Below are 19,420 nucleotides of genomic sequence, written 5' to 3' on the forward strand. Positions count from 1 at the left end.
AAATAAATTGTGCCCATTAGATGTGGAAATGAGATGTGGTTTGATCAGGAAGGATATTTTGAAGAGAGTAAATGCTGTGTAGAGCAGTCTTGCGTGCAAGCATCATTTGGCGTGTTGATCCTTCTCTTCCTTAGAGCTTCTACGTAGTTGGTGTTTCTCCCTCCTAATCTCTTCGCAATCTACCTGCTTTCATCTTCTCTGTCGATCAAGAACCCGAACAAAGTTGGATTCAAGTACAAAAACAACACCGCCATTCTTAATTATAGAGGGGAGCAAGTCGGAGAAGTTTCGATTCCCGCCGACAAGATCTCGGCCGGCGAGACTAAGGCTATGAACTTGACCCTCACGATCATAGCAGATAAATTGTTCTCCAATTGACAAGTTTATTCGGATGTGATTGGCGGTGAGTTGCCTTTGTTCACTTTTGCTCGGATCTCCGGTGAGGTCAGTATTATTGGTATTAAGCTCAAAGTGGTTTCCACCGCCATTTGTGATTTAACTGTCTTTATTTCCAATAGAACGGTTGGTGATCAACACTGCAAATGTAAACAAAATTATACTTCTATTTTTTGTTCTTATGTACTTGATTATGCTATTGCTGTCAATTTTCCATGTAATTATTTGTCTGATTATAAACTCATATTGATAAATTTTACTTCTTCCATAAAATTTTTTGGGTGTATGTAACAACTACTGTAGAATTCCTCGTATGCAAACAGAATTCACATCTCCTTGATTGTGATGGTTATTTATTGTTCTGTGCTCTCTGTAGTACAGAGTACCGTATGGCATTCTTTGTGGAGCAGAGTACTATGAAGGGTATTCTTCCTCCATACTTACATTGCTTTCATGATTTTAGATTATTACTTTATTTTTCATCCAGGTCTTTTTACTGTGTTTATGTCCGTTTTAATGGGGTGTTTTCTTTGACGGGCCGTTTCCGTATATAGATTTCGTGCCTTTGGTTGTTGGTGATGGTGTTTATGTAAGTTGCATCTCATATTTTTTGTACATTTTTTGGGGTCAGGTATGAAATATCATGTACGTTTTGTTTTGGATTATTTTTTATACATGTATATCCCGGTTTTAATTTTTTTTTTAACTCAAATAATTGTTGTTTCTCTTCATACTTACATTGCTTTCTTGATTTTTTTACTATTACTTTATTATTTTTCATCTTTGATTTTATGTCTATTCTAATGGGGTGTTTTCTTAGACGGACCTTTTCCGTAAATAGATTTCGTGCCTTTGGTTATTGGTGATGGTGTTTATGTAAGTTGCATCTCATATTTTTTGTACGTTATTTAATATCCATGTTTTAATTGTGTTTTTCTTTTTTTACCAGTTTCTTCGTTGTTTATCTTAATACTTACATTCTTTCATCATTTTTGATAATTACTTTATCTTTCTTATCTTTGTTTTCTCATCCAGGTTTTTTTTATCATGTTTTATGTCCGTTTTAATGAGGTGTTTTCTTAGACGGGCCGTTTCTGTGAATAGATTTCGTGCATTTGGTTATTGGTGATGGTGTTTATGTAAGTTGCATCTCATATTTTTTGTACGTTATTTAATATCCATGTTTTAATTGTGTTTTTCTTTTTTTACCAGTTTCTTTGTTGTTTATCTTCATACTTACATTCTTTCATCATTTTTGATAATTACTTTATCTTTCTTATCTTTGTTTTCTCATCCAGGTTTTTTTACCGTGTTTGTGTTTATGTCCGTTTTAATGGGGTGTTTTCTTAGATGGGCCGCTTCCGTGAATAGATTTCGTGCCTTTGGTTATTGGTGATGGTGTTTATGTAAGTTGTATCTCATTTTTTTTTGTACGTTATTTAATATCCATGTTTTAATTGTGTTTTTCTTTTTTTACCAGTTTCTTTGTTGTTTATCTTCATACTTACATTCTTTCATCATTTTTGATAATTACTTTATGTATGTGTTGTCGTCGGTCATTATGCACCATAATTTTATAATTCTTCGAAAATAAGAAGTTGGGTTGTGGGATATTTCTTCCTGATGTTTGTCGTTCATGTTCTGAATTATTTGGGAGTTCATGCGTTTGTGGTTATATTTTGTTGTCCTTCAATACAGCCATTATCTGAGTTGTCGTGCTATTGGGGTTGGTGTCTTCAATTATGTCGAGTACCTTGGAGGGTCGTCTTCTATGTCTTTCCTCTGTTTTCTTTGTTCTATTTGTGGTTGATTTAATTGCCTTATTGATACTTTTGGTTTTTCTGTAATTTGTTTTACTTATGGGTCTTGGTATGGTTTGAAAGGTTTTGTTGTCATTAACTCTTGGGCTCCTTATATGTAGGTGTTACCTTTGTTGACGGTCTTTTAAAGCTTGGCGTCTGCAGTTCTGTGGGATACCTGGCAGGTTAGTTTACTGGGCCTTCATATGTGTTCTCATGCAACTATTTTTACAGGGTTTTGCTATTTTCTTCTCACTGGTGTTGCTTTAATTTTTTTTTTTGAGGTATATCATTTACTTGGACTATTGGTTGACCTCTTTCCTCCGCTTTTTCTGTAGAATCTCCCCCTGGTTTTGTTAATTATTATCCAGGTTATTTTTGTTTATGTTTATGTATGTATTGTTAGTGTCATTCTGAGACGGGATGCGGCCGTGGTTCGATTTTTTTAGTGTGGTTATTTTTGATGGTGTTGGGTTCCATATGCTTTAGATGGACAACTATTGTTTGGCAAGAAGTGACTGTGGTATGTGGGACTATGTCATTGCCATTATCGTGCATAGGGATTGACAACTATTATTTCCAATGGAGTATTTATTAAGTCAAATCAAAGAAGGAATTATTTTACGTTCTCTGAATACATTGTTAGACCATAATATCTTTTACCCTTAGTATAAATGGAATGGTGTCGTTGGGTCTTTAATATTTGAAAGGCTTTTATGTTCTTTGCTCATGAACTAGACCTAAAGTTTTAAGGAGCACAAGACATGGCATTTCATTGAAAGAGAGTTATCATCATCATTTTACTGGATAGTCAAGCAAATGATTTCTACTTGAAAATTTTAATGTTGGTGATTCTAAATATTATATTTCGATTGACTTATGGGAGTTGATCTGGATGAGATGTGTTGATAAATCAATGAACTGGACAGATGGAGCAAAGATGGAAAAAAGTGGTATTTCTTCAGCTTAAGAGATAGGAAGCACCCAACTGGGTTAAAAAAAACCGAGCCACTAGAGCTTGCTACTGGAAGGCCACTGGGAAAGACAGAGAGGTTTACAGTGCTTCAACAGGTGCTTTACTTTGCATGAAGAATTTTTGGGTATGATCAGCATCTTTCTTACATCGATTTCTTGGTTATTTCTTTTTAGTTACCAACTTACCATCCAATTCAATAATTTTGTTGTTGCTATCATTGCAGAGTATGTTTAATTAGAAAACCCAAGATTGGTCTGAATCAGTGTTGGTTATTGGTTTGTAGATTGAATTTCGAGAATTGTCTTAAATCACTTTGCATGATTAGATAGATATGACTTTCTTTCTATTTGATTTGAAATTTTCGTTCTAGATTTAGAGTCATGTTTAATTTTGCGGGGTTTATATCTAGACAAGGGGATATCGAGATACAGTTCATGAAAGTTGAGAAATTCAATAGGAATTTAGTTTCAGATGGCTGCAACAATGGAAACTGGCAATATGTGGGCTTTGGATTAGAAGTTTGATTAGTCCATGGATGGGGAGGCTGGCGGTCTCAAGAATATGTACAGAGAAAATGTATTTTTTTTTTATTTTTTGTATATGTTATTTTGTTTATTAGTGAGTGAATATGGTTGTACCTTTCGAATTAGTACAACAACATCTTCCTTTACTATTGTAATTGACCGACAACTTAAAATTCCGATTGACATAGCTGTGAATTTATTGGTTATACTATGTCTTATGCATTCTGCTTTGCTATTAATTATGATGCCTGAGTGTGAGTCTGTAGACTGATGTCTATTTGACAATGAATATAGGCCGTTGACAGTTACAATCAATTGTAGAAGAGTTATTCTATATAATTGAGTCATACCGATGGGGAGATGCATGGTCTTGATATACACCGAGCATGACCTTTACTAATTACACACTAATGAGGTATGACATAGTTATGATGCTGTTTTTTATTCCCATTTCTTGGCTAAATTTGTTACCCTTAGATTTGAAATGCCCATTTTTATTCCTCTACTTTCTTTGGCAGATAATGTTGTGTGGAGTGAGCTTCTCGATCTGTTTAGACATGGTCTGGTATGTCATTTAAATACTTTACTTGGTGATGTATGTGTGGCTCTTTGAGTAAGCAAAGAAGCCCAAGTGGTGGTAAGAGTTTGGTCTCTTTACAATACATCAGAATTGAGGAAACCAAAGGAATATTACAGTAGGATGAAATGGTAAGCCTCTTCAAGTTTTGACGAGGTTCAAGTGATTCAAGCACCGACATGTCATTCCTTCCATGGCAATAATTCCATTCTAATTCCAATTCTTCGAGGCCTTGCTTCCCCTTTAAACATATGGAAGTGGAGCTTAAATGGGATTGGAGCTATCTGTTCATTTAATGTTGCTGCTACTACCTTTTGTGTCATTCGCCAGAGAAACAAATAGCAGGAGCAGACCAGAATATCAGCTTCCCAATTTAAGTGCTTTCTTAGCCAACTTCTAGAGAAGAATATTAGTAATTTATTCCATGGAAATTTTGATTAGTATCCTTATTAAGGGAATTGTATTGAAAAGTTGTGGAGGTGAATTTTGGATGGAAATTGAACTGGCTATGATTTTTGGATGCAGACAAACTTTTGTACTATCACCGATCATTACCTGCCTTCACAATGACATTATCCCACTGCAAAGCGCGGGCTGTCAGTTAGTCTTATTCATTATACTAACATGCACTGCTAATCTGGAACATAACCATACATTCACCGGAATCATCGCCCCCCTGAAAGGAGGGACTCTGCAACGTAAGTATATGAAGTTGTGGATGGTTTACCAATTGACGAAGACGACGGATACGACCCGTGAAACTCATCGAAACCTTGCTTATGTGCAAATCCCAAACCACTTAAAGAAAGGCCAATACTTGACAAAACAGGCAAAAGAGCATCTCCTTTCAAGTACTGCACTACTTGGCCCATGCTGGGCCTGCAATCGGGGTCTGATTGCGAGCACATCAACCCAAGTTTTAATACCAATTCAACTTCCTCTGCTACATAATTTACGCCCAGACTTCGATCCCTGGCCTCCAGAAGTTCTCCTCTAGCCAAAAATGAGAACACCCAATCAACCAATATTAGTTCTTCTTTAGGTGCTCTTGGTTCAATTGGTCTTCTTCCACAAGCAACTTCAAGTAAAAACGCCCCAAAACCAAAAACATCGGTGCTCGTTGTGGGCTTTCCGGTACGAGTATGTTCTGGTGCCATATAACCAAGAGTTCCGACAATGTGAGTTGTTTGAGGGGCAGATCCATGATCGTATAATCTTGCAAGGCCAAAATCTCCTAACCTTGCATTCATTTCACCATCTAATAACACATTACTGGCCTTGACATCTCTGTGAATCACAGTCTGCTCCCACTCTTCGTGGAGATAGAAAAGGCCGGAGGCTACACCTTTGATGACTCGAAATCTCTGGCTCCAGTTGAGAGTCACTTTTGGTTGGTCATAGAGGTACTTGTCTAAACTTCCATTAGGCATGAAATCATACACTAGAAGAAGCTGTCCTTTACGCCCGCAGTACCCCAAAAGGGTAACTAAGTTCCGATGGCGAAGTCGACCAATACTAACAATCTCAGAGACAAATTCTCGAATACCTTGTCTGGATTCATGTAAAACCCTAAAATTTTTGGAAATGATATGATCGAAGTCCAGTAAAAGAATTGGGTTAAGGGCTAAATTTAGAGAAAAGTGGAGGGGTCAAAAGAGAATTTTAGAAAATATAAATACCTAGCATACGGGTATATATATCCCTATATACTTTTCATTGTAAACTAAACACGTAGAATTTGGCAGCCGCTCAAGAAGAACCAAATCCACTTCAACCCCAGCAGCCGGAAAACATCGCCGGAGGCGAAGGTACAGGGTGAGTAAACAATTTTCTCTCCATATATATTGACTGGGGTGATTTCCGGTTGAATATAGATTTAATGGATTTCTTGGTGTTGTTGGTTGGATACAAGCGGCAGACAAGGGGCTTAAAGTTCGGCGGAAGTGTCATCGGAGTTGGTTTGGAGGCAAGAACTTTGGGAAGTAAAACTAGGAGTTGGTATTTATGCGATAAGTGTGATCTGAGGACTAAAGTCATCAAAGATTCAAAGGATTACTGGATTTAAGGTGAGAAACATTCATCTTCATTAGTATTGGATTATACCGTGATGAGTTGTGATGACTGAACAGCACCTCTGTGTTGTCCGGTTTAGTTGGAACTCAGGTTCCATTGAAGAATGGTGCACGGCCGTGGTAGGTCCAAGCCACTGAAGTGGCTGGGGTGGAGAAGACATAGTCGGGCATGGACATGGGCTGGGTAATTTTCCTTGGCCCAGGTCTTAGCACATGCATGACAAGACCTCGTGGGTTATTAGAGGAGGTGAAAGCAATAGGTTATTTGGCCATTTAAAAGAAGAAAATTTAATAACTGAAGTGTGTTTGTGGGCCATTAAAGTAGATGAAACCATTTGACTATTTAAGAGTTTAAATTGAAATGTTGAGGTCGGACATATGACCTTTTAAAGGGCATTTGGCCATGAGATACGTAAAGGTTTTTTAACCAGACTTTTAACTTTGACCACTTTGATCCACAGCTTTAACTGGATAAATATATGGGTTTAGTGGTCTAGAACCCATTAGGTCAGACCCAGTGGGTCAGTTCAGGTTATGGAAATATTCAAATAATCAGAATTTGTTTTGGATTATTTAATGACTGCTATACGTCGATATTTTTTTAGGAGATCGAGGAAACGCAGTAGACGTTTAGCTTTGTTTGCACTGCTATCGAGGTAGGGGTTCTCCATTTATTGACCTCTATTACCCGATATTTCTTGTTCTACAATTGGCTGTGTTTCCCTGGTGTGTTAAATACTTGCCTCTTGAATCATTCTTTGTTGTCTCTTCATTGGTTCGCATTTCTCCGTGCTAGACTATAATCTTTCAGCATGTAGATAGGCATGTGTAATTTTGGCTGTGGGAAACTTTTTGATTTGATTAGGACTCTTCGTAGAGCTTGGTGTCCTATTTTCTAAGAAAGTAAAATATTTTCTTAACGATTTTGGAAATGGGTTTTGGGTGCATGGAAAACCTTATTGTAATACATGCATCATGATATATGTTGACTGAGTGTTTGGATTGTGGATTCGTGGAGATGGGTGGATGTGATAGCCTTGTTGTCGTTGTTTGGCTCTGGTTTGTGCGGTGGTTGTGACTCGCTACACACCACTTTGAGACGTGATCACTGTCTGGGATTTATTCCCCTTTATCTGTTCCCACATGATTATTCGGGGATTTGATTGTCGTGGCCTCCGAGGGGAAATCCGGACTGCCGTGCGACGTGATTATATGGGGATTTGATTGCCGCGGCCTCTGAGGGGAAATCCGGACTGTCGTGTGCCGACGATTGGATGTGGATGATTTGTGGCGCTATGCGCATTGGGAGGATATGTGTGTTTGCATATATAATGTGCATGTTTATATATATATGCATATTGGGTTGTGATTGTGACATGAGCATAATCCTTTTGTTCCTACCTATTCTTGTATTACTCTTGAGCTGATTGTTGTTTTTGTAGACTAGTTCTACTCTTTGTCATATCGTACGTGGTTCCCTCTCTCGGTATTCGCATCATGGATATCCGAGTCCTTATCGGGTACTATACCCCTACTGGGCTATTTAGCTCAATCTCTATTTTCTTCTTTCCCTTTCAGGTGAGTACATAGATGGTGGCCAGCTTCTCGAGGCGTGAGCGGTGTCCCCATGGATACAGTTGTGGTTTATGGGTAGCATAGGGTTTGATTATTAAAGACTTCCGCTTTGTTAAATTTTAAAGACTTATTAATTATCTCTCAATGGATTTCTAAATGCATTTTATTCATTTTTTTTGGGATTATATTAAATGATTTTGGAGGATTTACATGGACAGTTTATGGTTTGGACAAATTGATAATTCTGCAGACCCCCCTCCGGGACGGGTCGTTACAATTCATGTGAGGCTCTCTTCACAGCAATCTCAGTTTTGGTTTTTTTTAATACACCTCTATATAGACACTGCCAAACCCCCCAGCACCCAGTAATTCATTGTCTCTAAAACCTTTTGTAGCCACATACAGGTCTTTGTATTTGAATCTATGAGGCCCATAGTCAAGCTCCCAGTCTTCAAGCTCCTCAGCAAACTTCCTCTTCCTTCTTATGACATACAGCAAACCCGATATTGCTAATGAAACCAAACTAATTAAAATCAAAGGCAACCCAATAGTCAAAAACTTGGACACTTGCTTACCCCCAATTCGAGGAAGCTTTGGGAGTTTGGATTGATCGAGATCTTGGGCTTGGCCATTCAATTTAAAGCTCCAACCTAGGATAAAAATTCTTGGTGTCACGACTGATCCCCGTAGCTGAAGAGAAACCAATGTACGAGATGTCTTTCAAGATTGGTGACAAACAGATGTGCCTTCGTCGTGCCTACAATGTGTTCAATCAATTGTCCAATCGAGTTAGGTGCATATCAAATTATGTCTAATTTAATGCACGATTTCTGCATAGAATTGTGGATATTGAAGATTACAGAAAATTAATCCAGTTATATTGGTCGGTTATCCGCGATTATTCCAGTTATATCGGTCGTTTGATTGTCAATTTATTTTTTATGATCTTTTAACACCCCTCACATCAAACTCCTATCTTGATCCCGTCAATAAGAAGTAAACGAGCGATGATCAGTGGAGATATTCATGGTTTTACAGGGAAAAAATGGGATGATCAATGGAGTCTTAACTCTTTTTGAATTTTATAACCGTTGTAGTTAAAGGTAAATACATAATGGAAAAATAATGATGTGTCATTTTTCTAACAAGTTTTATAGGTCCCGCTGCAACACGCGGGCACCTGCCTAGTTTTCATTTATAAATAAAGTCACAACAAAAACAATGCGTGATGATTTCATTGACTTGACTTAATTACCAAGTGGGTCATCCGGAGGGATCACATAATTTAAAAAGCTAGGAATACCTTTCGTGGTTGAAACTTGAAAGTTGGGCTGGGGATTGTAGATTTCTATCCTGCCTTTCTCTGCAACATATGGAAGCAACTAAGCATAAGTAGTCACCAAATACCAGCATCTCAGCATAAGTGAAAGAATGAAAAAGAAAGAAAAAGATATATACTGTTTGTTGAAATAAACATAGAGCTTTTACATCTTAGTTCCTTTTTGCTGAGTAAACTTGTTCAAAAAGAATATGCTTCAGAACTCAATAAGATTGACATCACAACTATATAATACCCCATCAGCTAATTTCATAGTGAAACCTAGCCAAAAGAAAGTGAAAGAATACCATTCTCAAAAAGCATCATGAGGTTTTCCATCTTGCACCGGAATTCACAGCTTGATATACGCATTCTCAAAATCCTCATAGAACATATCCTGATTGTCAGTATAGTTTCTGATCCATCTGCACGAAAAATGAATTCAATTCTAGCTAAGCAACAAGAATATTTTTGCTGTTCACAAGATATATGACAGAATAAGATCATTTTGCATCATGGAGCCTTCATTTCAGCCAAGTGAATAGCTGAAATTAACATTGTTTTCTTTCTAACATTCACTGTACACACTCATGCTAAATTGAAATGTATTCAAAGTGGACAATTGGATAACTCATGAGTCAGTCACTACGCATCAGTCGTAATCCGTGTACTAAAAATTATAATTAATTATAACTACTTCTGACCACAGCTTCTATCTGGAACGATTTTGCATGATGCCTTGCTAAAAGACGTGCATCTTAATCTTTCATTGCTTCCCTATCCAATCAAATTCATTCATGAAAAATTCCTTATCCATGTAACAGCCAATGAGTAGCAAATTATTAAACAGCATCGACAAAGAAATAGGAAAGCGTAAAAGATTTTCCAATGATACTGAACCTCAAGCAATCATGATCCTCGACAAGCACAAGATCTGAAGGAAGCCCAATCATACTTGACATAGCAGCAGCTGCAAGTCAAAGTAGTTCTACTTCTACATATCAAATCACAGAGAGTGAATTTTCCAGAGGCAAGAAAACCACAAAAACAAGCAAGCAAACTAGAAAATGTGAAATCCTTCTAGGATACGAACAAGGAACCCCAGTAGAAGCATATCCAGAACAACTAATCTTTGTTTTGCCCTCAGAGTCATCCGCTTAAAGAACTAAGTATTTAAACCAGAAAATAGAAGCCTGGGATAAGTTTCCCTCTGGCCTCGGGAAATAAAAAAGGGTTAGCCAAGCCCCATATAGCTCCTGAGTCCTGTCTGGTTATTCAATGTACATTTCCATATCAAAGCAAGGCAGTCCGGAGAGTAACAACAGTTCTGCCCTCATACACTACCACATCAAGAAAATTTCATATCAAACGCAAAAGATCCCAAGAAACTAGAGTTGTATATGGTAAGTGGTAACATGTTACTTTACCCACTAGAACATTGGGGATTGTAGCGTCAATTTATCAAAGCTCTGTGTATGAAACTGCTAGCCTTTGGGTGCGGTTAAGACTCTAGATCAGAGCCTCATGGAAAATTGATATGCAGTTTTTCAGTTTAATACAATAATACAGGGGTACTCGCCATTAACTAATCTGAAAGTGCAAGCTTGATCAGACACTCAGTTCATTGATAATATGTTTTATGGCATGTCAAATTGTAAGGATAAAAGCTAACCTCTTACATTGAATCACCACCACAAACTGAAACTGCCTCTGCTCTGGCCACAGCAATCATGTCTGCCAGGATACTGATGGAGGCAAATTTTTTGCACTTCAGCGCAGCCATTCTATTCATTAATAAGAACATTCTTACAGAGACATTTCTGTTTACTAACCTGACAGTACTGAATTTATCTCGCTCCTCGCTTTCTCTAGAATATAAGAAGAATACACCTACTGGGGAGTTAGCTGGTGGGATATTGTTTAAGATTTGACTAGTCTGAATCAATCCCAATAGTGTGGACAAGAGAATATGATTTTAAAATGTAATATAATAAGAAATGCACAAGAGGAAGATGGGGGCACACACACACAGAGAATGGGGGGAAGTATGCCTTCAGAAGTCAGAGGTTTCCTTAAACCAGCATTCTCAGGTCTATCAAGTTAGTAAATTATACACCCATTCATACCCCTGCAGTGTTGATAACAACGTGAATAGTTAAGTTTAGACCGGTGAGAAACAATCAAAAGATCAGTTGTAACCAGGTAAGAGCATGGGGTCAAAAGAATTAAAGTTGAAAATAGACAATGTAAATTAAATTAGCTATTGCTTTCAATATAATAGAACAAAACATCAAAAAACTATGCAAATTTTCTTAGCCCCAGTTATCCTAGAAAATATCATCTGGGAAGATGAACAATAATGGATAAAGGGTTAACTGGATAGGAAAAACTCGAAGCACTCAAATGATACTGATATTTCACTTGTCCACATTTCTAACTAACTCATCTAACAAAACCAGAATATTTTTTAAGTGATAAACTGATAATGGAATGTCTTGATCATGTTGAAGAAGCTAATATTGACTCCACAGCTCCACTTCATCTTTGAATCTATATTCCCAGTACAAACCTAGCAACATTGATTTTTATTTACGCATAAGATTTAATCAGAACTACTGAAATCCATCATAACACACAGAAATCAATGTTCAGTGATTCAGTCCATTATCAGCAACAGCGAGGCATCAACTAGACCAAAGGAGGCAATAGAAAAGGAAATTGTAAACTCACTCGGCAGCCTCAGCGCCAATGGCCTCCATAGATCCATTAAAATGCGAAATAAATGGAAGTGTGGATATAAAGACGAGCATTATCCTTCGGTTCAAAAAAATTTCACCTATGAATTTAAAAGGCACCACAAATTAAAACTAAGAAAAATCTGAGTTCACTATTTGTACGGAATAAATGTCCACGTGTATCGTGCTGCGTTTCAATAATCGATAGAAGCAGAAGTGGCGGCTTTAATTATAAATCACAGAAATTAGATTTTCGTACTTCCTCCTTTTCTTTTCCTCTGTTTTCTTAGCAACCAAACAGGGTCAAACGGAAACTAAATTAAAAAAAATAAAGTTCCGGTGATTACCGGGTGCCTGGGACCTGCTGTAATTTTTATTACAGCAGGTCCCATTGTAATGCCTTTTATGGGTGGTAAAATTTTTTTTTTTTATTTTAAAAATTATAAATATATAGTATTTTTCTTAATGAATCTAACAGTATATTTTTTGTTTAAAACAAAAATCAAATTTATCGTGATCAAAACATCGAATATTTTGAGTTTATATTTGATGATATAGAATTGTCGTGTCTTTTTTATATTGAATTTGATTTTTGTTTTTAACAAAAAAAATATATCGTTGTGTTCGTTACGATAAACACTACATATTTATGATTTTTAAAAATAAAAATAAAAATTTTTAATGCCCCAAAAGGGCATTACAGTTGGACCTACTGTAATTTTATTACAGTAGGTCCCGGGCTTCTGTGATTACCTGATTCATTATAGACTAATAGAGACAACAAGCATGTAAGGGCGCGGCGCGAAACCTGACCGGAGAGAGAGAGAGACGATCGTCGAAGGAATGCGGCAAACGCGAATTAAAATTTTGAGTCGAGAGAGCCAAAGAGTGATCCTAAAAGAGCGGGATTAGGGGTAGTAGATGATGAGTTCATCATCTCTAAGTCTAAACAGACGGTTGAGAGATGAGAGTTCATGCGTCATTTTTTACATGCGTTTTTAGCAGAGGGGATTCATCAGCTGCGGTTGAGTACACAGCGAACATGGAGACTCGTTGTGGATTGGTTCCCACCGTAAGAAGTCTACTACATGGTTTTGACCCCTATAATAATGCCAAGTTTTACAAAAACAAATTTGGGGAATTTTTTTTTTTTTTGCTGCTTTTTTGTTTTACAAGAAGACAATAAAAAAAAAAAGGTCTGTCAAAAAAATCTGAGAAAACCAAACCGACTATTTGGTCTGTTTAACTATTTTTCTTTTTCGAAAGCCGATCTATTGAATTTTTTCAAATAAAAAAATCGAAATAATTGGTCGGTTTTGAATATTTTTATAAAACCGACCGACAATCATAATAAATATTATCATATATATTATATATAGTATATAATGATTAGTCATTAGTATTTACTTTACTACTTATGACTTAATAGACACAAACTTTGATATTTATATTAACATATTTGGATAATAAGTATTTATTAATATTATATATATATATATAATTAGATATATAACTCTGTAATTTGGACCATTAATTATTTGATATTAATACAGGAATGAGATATTGAATAGAATGCAACGATTTCAATAGTCTGATTCAGGCATTGATTGCAGATTTTTTATGGATCAATTTATCCTAAATTTCTTTCTAAATTGAGGTATTAACAAAAAAACCGACCAAAGTGGAATGATCGGTTATGACCTCACTATTACAAAAACCGATTGGTCATTGGTTTTCACTAATAAAAAAACCAAACTTTCGGTCCGAGGATGAATATATCTAATAACCAACCATACCGACCGATTGATAACCCTAAAAAATAAAGAAAAGACAATGATTGTTTTTCAGATATCTTTTTTTTTTTTAATATCCGAACTAGCGATCATTATTAGACCTATGGACCCATACAGTAACCCACAAACTACATTAATCATCTAATTTTGTCTTACAATTGCTCTACTAAATTAAGTTATTAGTAGTTCAATATATTTTGCTCCATGAAAATGCTAGGATTCCAAGGCTTCATGCAAGTTAAATTTCTTGAATAATAATGATCCTATGCAGTACACCTTCAATTTACAGCACAAACTCACAGAAAGTTATCAAGCTCTAGTAATGGCTACTAGTATTACAAAATTTCAAGCAATTTAAAGGATATACATGAACATCAGATATGAAACAAGTAAACAAAAAGGCTTCAGTAGATGTTATCTCGGACCGGAGAGTCTCACTGCAGATAGATAAGCATCACTGTTGCAGTCCGATGGTCCTGAAGATGTAGTGCCCTCCTCGCTAATCGACTTGAAGAAGTTCGCGTGAAGGCGAGATCCAAGTGGAGAGGACATTGGTGGAAGAGGAACTGGAGATAGGCCTTCAAGCATTTGAGCAACTTTGGACATCGATGGCCTTACATGCATGTCTTCCTGTATGCACCATAATGCAACTTTCATAGTTCTGGAAACACTCTCCTCGTCCTCTGCAGCTACCTTCAGTTTTGTGTCAACGATATCCCTCAGTTTCCCTTCTTCCATCATCTTGAAGGCGTAGGACGGGAAGTGGGATTTCTCCGAGGATTCTGTAGGGTCATAGTTTTTCCTTCCACCAACGATCTCTAGCAACACCATTCCATAGCTATACACATCACTCTTTTCGGATATGGCCACATTGGTTATCCACTCTGGAGCAAGGTATCCTCTAGTGCCTCTCATGGTTGTGAAAACATGGCTTTGTTCTCGAGTCATTAGCTTTGCTAAGCCAAAATCTGAGACTTTGGCCAGGAAACGGTCGTCAAGAAGCACATTTTCAGGTTTAATGTCGCAGTGAACAATCTTTGCATCGCAATCTTCATGGAGGTAAGCTAATCCTTTTGCTGTTCCCAATGCTATACTGAATCTTGTTTCCCAATCTAACATGAATTCTTCTTTGTTTTTCTTGAATATCCATTTGTCCAAGGACCCGTTAGCCATGTACTCATACGCAAGAAGCCGGTGTGTTCCTTCAGCACAGAAGCCTTTGAGCCTCACCAAGTGATGATGATGGATCCTCCCAATTATGCTAACTTCAGCTCTAAATTCCTTCTTTCCTTGACCAATGCCTTCTAACTTCTTTACAGCAAGTCTGGTTCCATCTGGGAGAGCTCCTTCATAAACCGAGCCAAACCCTCCTTGCCCCAGCTTCATTGAGAAATTATTTGTTGCCGTTTGAAGATCTTTGAAGGAGAAACGAATAGGCATCCCGGACAAACTCTCCAGGAAATTATCCTCTTCGGAAGTCTCTTGAGGAGATTCTGGCAATCTTTTCTTCCACTTGTAATATCGAAATGCTGCATAAAGCAGACCAGCAATGACAAGTACCGTGCCAATAACTATTATGGCCACAAATGGAAAGGGTTTTTTGCTGCTAGAGCCCTTCTCATCAATTGTGCCACCTCCATTACTTAAGACTTTAATGTAGGAAACAAAACCCGAGTCCCTATCAGAGGACTTGAAACTACCTAAGCTATCTAGCAAAAAGCAGTTGCCGGAACTATTTTGAAAGAAAATACCAAGGCAAGAGCAGTTACCAGCACATGAAGCTTTGCAACCGTTTAGATCAGTTTTCGAAGATGGTGGAAGGAAACCAAGCGCAAAATAACCGAGCTCTTCTCCAAAATTCACAAGCTGTGTAGAATCATTTGAGCCATCACATGGAGAGACAATCCCTGTACTGCAATTTCCACTGGCGCTAAGAGCTGAAGGGCACTGGCATTTGTTGTCGCTTGAACAAATATAATATGCACCACAAGGTTCTGGTGTGCCACATGGATCCGTTGGTATTTTTGTTGGCGTAGCACCATTTTCCCCAACGTCTTGGAGATTATAGAAAGAGATGAACCCGTCACTTCCTAAATCTGCAATCCAAGTTCCATTGGCATCATTATTGTCCGCAAAAATAAACTGCCACAGTAGTACTTTACTGCTGTCATAAAACCTCCATGAATTTCCTTCAATAGTTGCCGTGGCGACCACCCCACCATCTTTATTGATGATTATCCGATTGTCCTTCCGCATCGACCAATAAGGCTGTGGATTTTGAAATGCTGCAGAAAGAATCATATCCCCCGACTTGATTTCAAGAACATAGCTCAAGTTATTGGGGCTGGGATCACTCACAAGTTTCATTCCTTCCTTTAGGACCTGGTTTGCGATTAGGCTATCCGTGGGATGGTCGAAGCTCTGCCAAATTACAGTACTATCACTTCCAAGCACAACCAAGTTTCCATTGTCTTGCAGTTCCATTGCAGAGACACCTTTCCCACCAGTATTGGTTGTCCAAACTACTGTCCCTCTTTTCTGTAAGAACACATTTCCTAGTTCATCAAAGACAAATTTATCAGAATTTGTAACTGGGGAGCCTCTATTTGCAGACCAGATTACTTTTTGTGAACTTCCCATGTGAACGACAACTAGTAGAAACAATGTGACATCAGGGGTTGTGGAGAAGCCAAAAGCAAAATCCGAGTTGTTTGATAAAAGAAACAATCCATCGCGATCAATAAAAGTCATTTGAGATCCTTGAAACCCTGGACTAATCTTGCCAATACTTTGAATACTACCGCTGGAGGTTTCAGATTGGAGGGAAATCAACAATGAAATATAGCCGAACACACAAATTATTTCCCCAATTTCCATGACCAAAAATAACTGTAAATTCAGCTAGACTTGGAAGAATAAGAGATCACAGGAGGAGATGATAACAGAAAATCAGCCAAAAAGAGGAATCTTACCAAAAAAGAGGAGCATGAGACGACGAAAGGATACAAAAGAACCCATTTACAAGTGATTCAGTAACACTTATACTCCATATTCAGCAGCCAAATAATAAGCTTGAATTTCGAAATTGGCCAAGTTTGAAGAAGAGGAAGAAGACAATCGGCTACTAAAACTACAAGATTAACATTTTAACAGCCAAAAACCCCAATTGAGAAACCAGAGACGTGCAGGGCACACAGCCCTTCTGTTTCCCACAGAAGAATCTGCCAATCAAAACATGTATCCTCGGTTTTTTTGGCTGCCCAAATGCTTTTAATTCAGGAAGTCAACAAAGATAAACGAGAACCTCAATTTCCGCAACTACAGGGCACTCCGTATCACAGAACAAAGACCCACTTGAACAATGGGTAGTCTTGATTTCGATTGAAACAAGCTTTGAATGCTATCTGAACCGAACCAGATTCAGAAGAAAATTATTCCCATAACAAAAAATCTTCTAAGAACTAAGGAAGCAATAAAGTTAAGATAGAAAGAGACACTACTGCAAAGGAAGCTGTTTTACCTCAATTTTTGGTGCATAAACAAGTGGAATTGCAGACATGGGTCTCTCTGTCTTGTTTCTTAAATCGGTCGTATGCGATTGTCTCACAACAGATCAGAGAGATCTGAGGTGGGTTTTATCTTTATTAAATTCCCAACTGTCAAAAGAAAGTTATTTTCTTTACGTGTGGATTGAGTCGATGGAAACAGATTCAATGATTCCTTGTATATGCATTTTCGCTCTGTTTTTTTTGAAACGTCTATGGGCAATTTCACATGACTCCCTATGTTTTTTTCCAGATTTTAACTTTCAACAGTTGCTGATTAACGTCACACCGTCACAAACCAAGACTCGTTGTGCATATGTGTCTGCAGAAATGAAGTGATGGTTGGGATTAATTTAATTTAATGGAAAGTTGGAAGGGAGTGATCGAGAAGGTCAAAAGTCAAAACATCCAGCAGCAAACGCATTCCCTTTGGGCAAGGGCGGTACATTCAACTGAAACAGTGGGACCCGAGCCATGTCAACTACTTGAATTCCCATTATTACCCTCGCCTTTTCTTCACATGGCATTTAAGCCGATAAATTAAAGGAGGCTGGAGGCATCAGCTGCGTGGCACATGACATGACGAACCGCGTTTGGCATTTGTATGTGCTTGCCGCTTAATTAGTGAAGAAATTTGCCATTTGCTCCTATCCTTGGAGCCCCAAATCCATATGTAAGTGTCTTTAGATTTGTTTTAATCTTATAAATTCAAACCCAAACACATTAAGGATGTTAGGATATAGTATTTAACTCTCTCATGTCTTTTGTCCTTGTAAACTGATTTATATCAAACCTAACAAATGGATAGTTAGAGGCCACGTGCAAATAGACTAAGATTTCATTCTTATATCATGTTAGAAATTTAATCTCAAACACATCAAAGATATATTATGGGTCACGAGCTGAAGAAAACAAATGCTTAGATCTCTCTTTGTGACATTGGTTTGTATTATTTTATCTTTGGATCTCTCTTTGTTTACATATCCGAAACACAATAATCAATGAACAAATGTTTCATCTCTCTTGACAATATCCTTAAACATGCATCATGCATGTGAATAAAACCTACAACCAATAGAACTTCACATCGATCTCTTAAGATTGGACATGAATGCTAATATGTTTCCACATGGTTAACAGCCAATATTTGATGGGTTGTTCACATGGGTTTGCCCTTAAAATTAATGTAGCACCAGTGCGCCAATCTCGTTCTATGTACATGGAATTCAGTGTACGTAATAACTGTACTTTTATACAGCCGATATATCACATCTATTATATGCATAGTGAAATCAATGTTTTCGAAATTTGTGCTCAAGTGAACATTTAATATTAGAAAAATACACATTTCCATGCATATTAACAATATTATTTGTTATACGTTATCCACCTCTCAATGATACATCGAGTCCACAAAGTTTTATTTCTCCTTAATCCAACTACCAAAGCCGAAGCTCATAGGTGAAAGTCCTACTCACTTGGACTAAGAAAAAACCTTATTACATGTTAATGATGGACTTTATCTGTATTAACCTATTGGTTGGACATTGTCCAACTGATATGGGACTTAACTCGTAACATTTAATAATCGTATTTTGTTTAGATGTGTAATTTTTGTATTTATTTTTATTTCTTCCAGGACACGAACATGTGGATCCCGAACATGCTGTGCAAATGACAATTATAAAATATTTCGTAGGATAATACATCTACATAAACATATATTATATACATCTAGGTATAATAAATGGTCGATACTAAGAGATTATGGTCGACACTGATAATCTTCGGATTTTGAAGAGATACTGTCCATAATCTCACTTGCTTGAAATCATATATTCATATGCCCCGCGTATCAACAGAGGTACGCATAATAACTTCTGACTAAAGTAATGCAAAAATTATGTTGATCGTGCAAGATATATATTAATGTATATTCTTTTTTAATAACCGAAAACATCATCATATAAATTTTTTCTTTGGACATCCGATATGTGTCTAAACTCGAGTCGTCAATCTTGTACGTACATAAATTTTCTACATAACGACATGGTAAGTTGTGCAACATCCAATACATAGCCACATAATTAAATATTGCTCCCAACAAAAA

At 37.2% G+C, this 19,420-nt stretch overlaps 2 protein-coding genes, 1 long non-coding RNA gene and 1 pseudogene across 7 annotated transcripts; 1 reads left to right on the forward strand and 3 right to left on the reverse strand.

Annotated features, from left to right (window-relative positions):
* Positions 1-4,214: 4,214 nt before the first annotated feature.
* Positions 4,215-9,114, reverse strand: LOC120006071 (annotated as a pseudogene).
* LOC120004840 lies at positions 5,993-8,148 on the forward strand. The gene is made up of 4 exons (XR_005469654.1): positions 5,993-6,087; positions 6,185-6,338; positions 6,950-7,000; positions 7,923-8,148. It is a non-coding gene; the product is annotated as an uncharacterized LOC120004840 (long non-coding RNA).
* Positions 9,113-12,049, reverse strand: LOC120004839. 2 transcript variants are annotated; one of them, XR_005469653.1, is made up of 4 exons: positions 11,968-12,049; positions 10,138-10,207; positions 9,546-9,662; positions 9,113-9,282 (listed from the first exon to the last, which is right to left on the reverse strand). XR_005469653.1 is itself a non-coding variant. In XM_038854157.1 (2 exons), exons 1-2 carry the CDS (start codon positions 9,742-9,744, stop codon positions 9,167-9,169), a joined length of 315 nt encoding a protein of 104 aa, XP_038710085.1. In that variant the 5' UTR covers positions 9,745-9,794; the 3' UTR covers positions 9,113-9,166. The 2 variants fall into 2 exon arrangements, 1 of the variants encoding a protein (XP_038710085.1); XM_038854157.1 differs by lacking the exons at positions 10,138-10,207; positions 11,968-12,049 and having other exon boundaries at positions 9,546-9,794.
* A 1,927-nt stretch (positions 12,050-13,976) lies between these two features.
* On the reverse strand, positions 13,977-17,614 carry LOC120005886 (G-type lectin S-receptor-like serine/threonine-protein kinase SD2-5). Of its 4 annotated transcripts, XM_038855764.1 has the most exons (3): positions 17,286-17,614; positions 17,070-17,169; positions 13,977-16,320 (listed from the first exon to the last, which is right to left on the reverse strand). In XM_038855764.1, the coding sequence occupies exon 3, from the start codon at positions 16,247-16,249 to the stop codon at positions 14,180-14,182; it is 2,070 nt and encodes a 689-aa protein (XP_038711692.1). In that variant the 5' UTR covers positions 16,250-16,320; positions 17,070-17,169; positions 17,286-17,614; the 3' UTR covers positions 13,977-14,179. The 4 variants fall into 4 exon arrangements, with proteins under 4 accessions (XP_038711692.1, XP_038711691.1, XP_038711689.1 ...); XM_038855763.1 differs by lacking the exon at positions 17,070-17,169; XM_038855761.1 differs by having other exon boundaries at positions 13,977-17,169.
* Between the last annotated feature and the right edge of the window lie 1,806 nt (positions 17,615-19,420).

Source organism: Tripterygium wilfordii, chromosome 9, assembly GCF_013401445.1.
Source record: "Tripterygium wilfordii isolate XIE 37 chromosome 9, ASM1340144v1, whole genome shotgun sequence".
In the NCBI taxonomy this organism is placed as follows: domain Eukaryota; kingdom Viridiplantae; phylum Streptophyta; class Magnoliopsida; order Celastrales; family Celastraceae; genus Tripterygium; species Tripterygium wilfordii.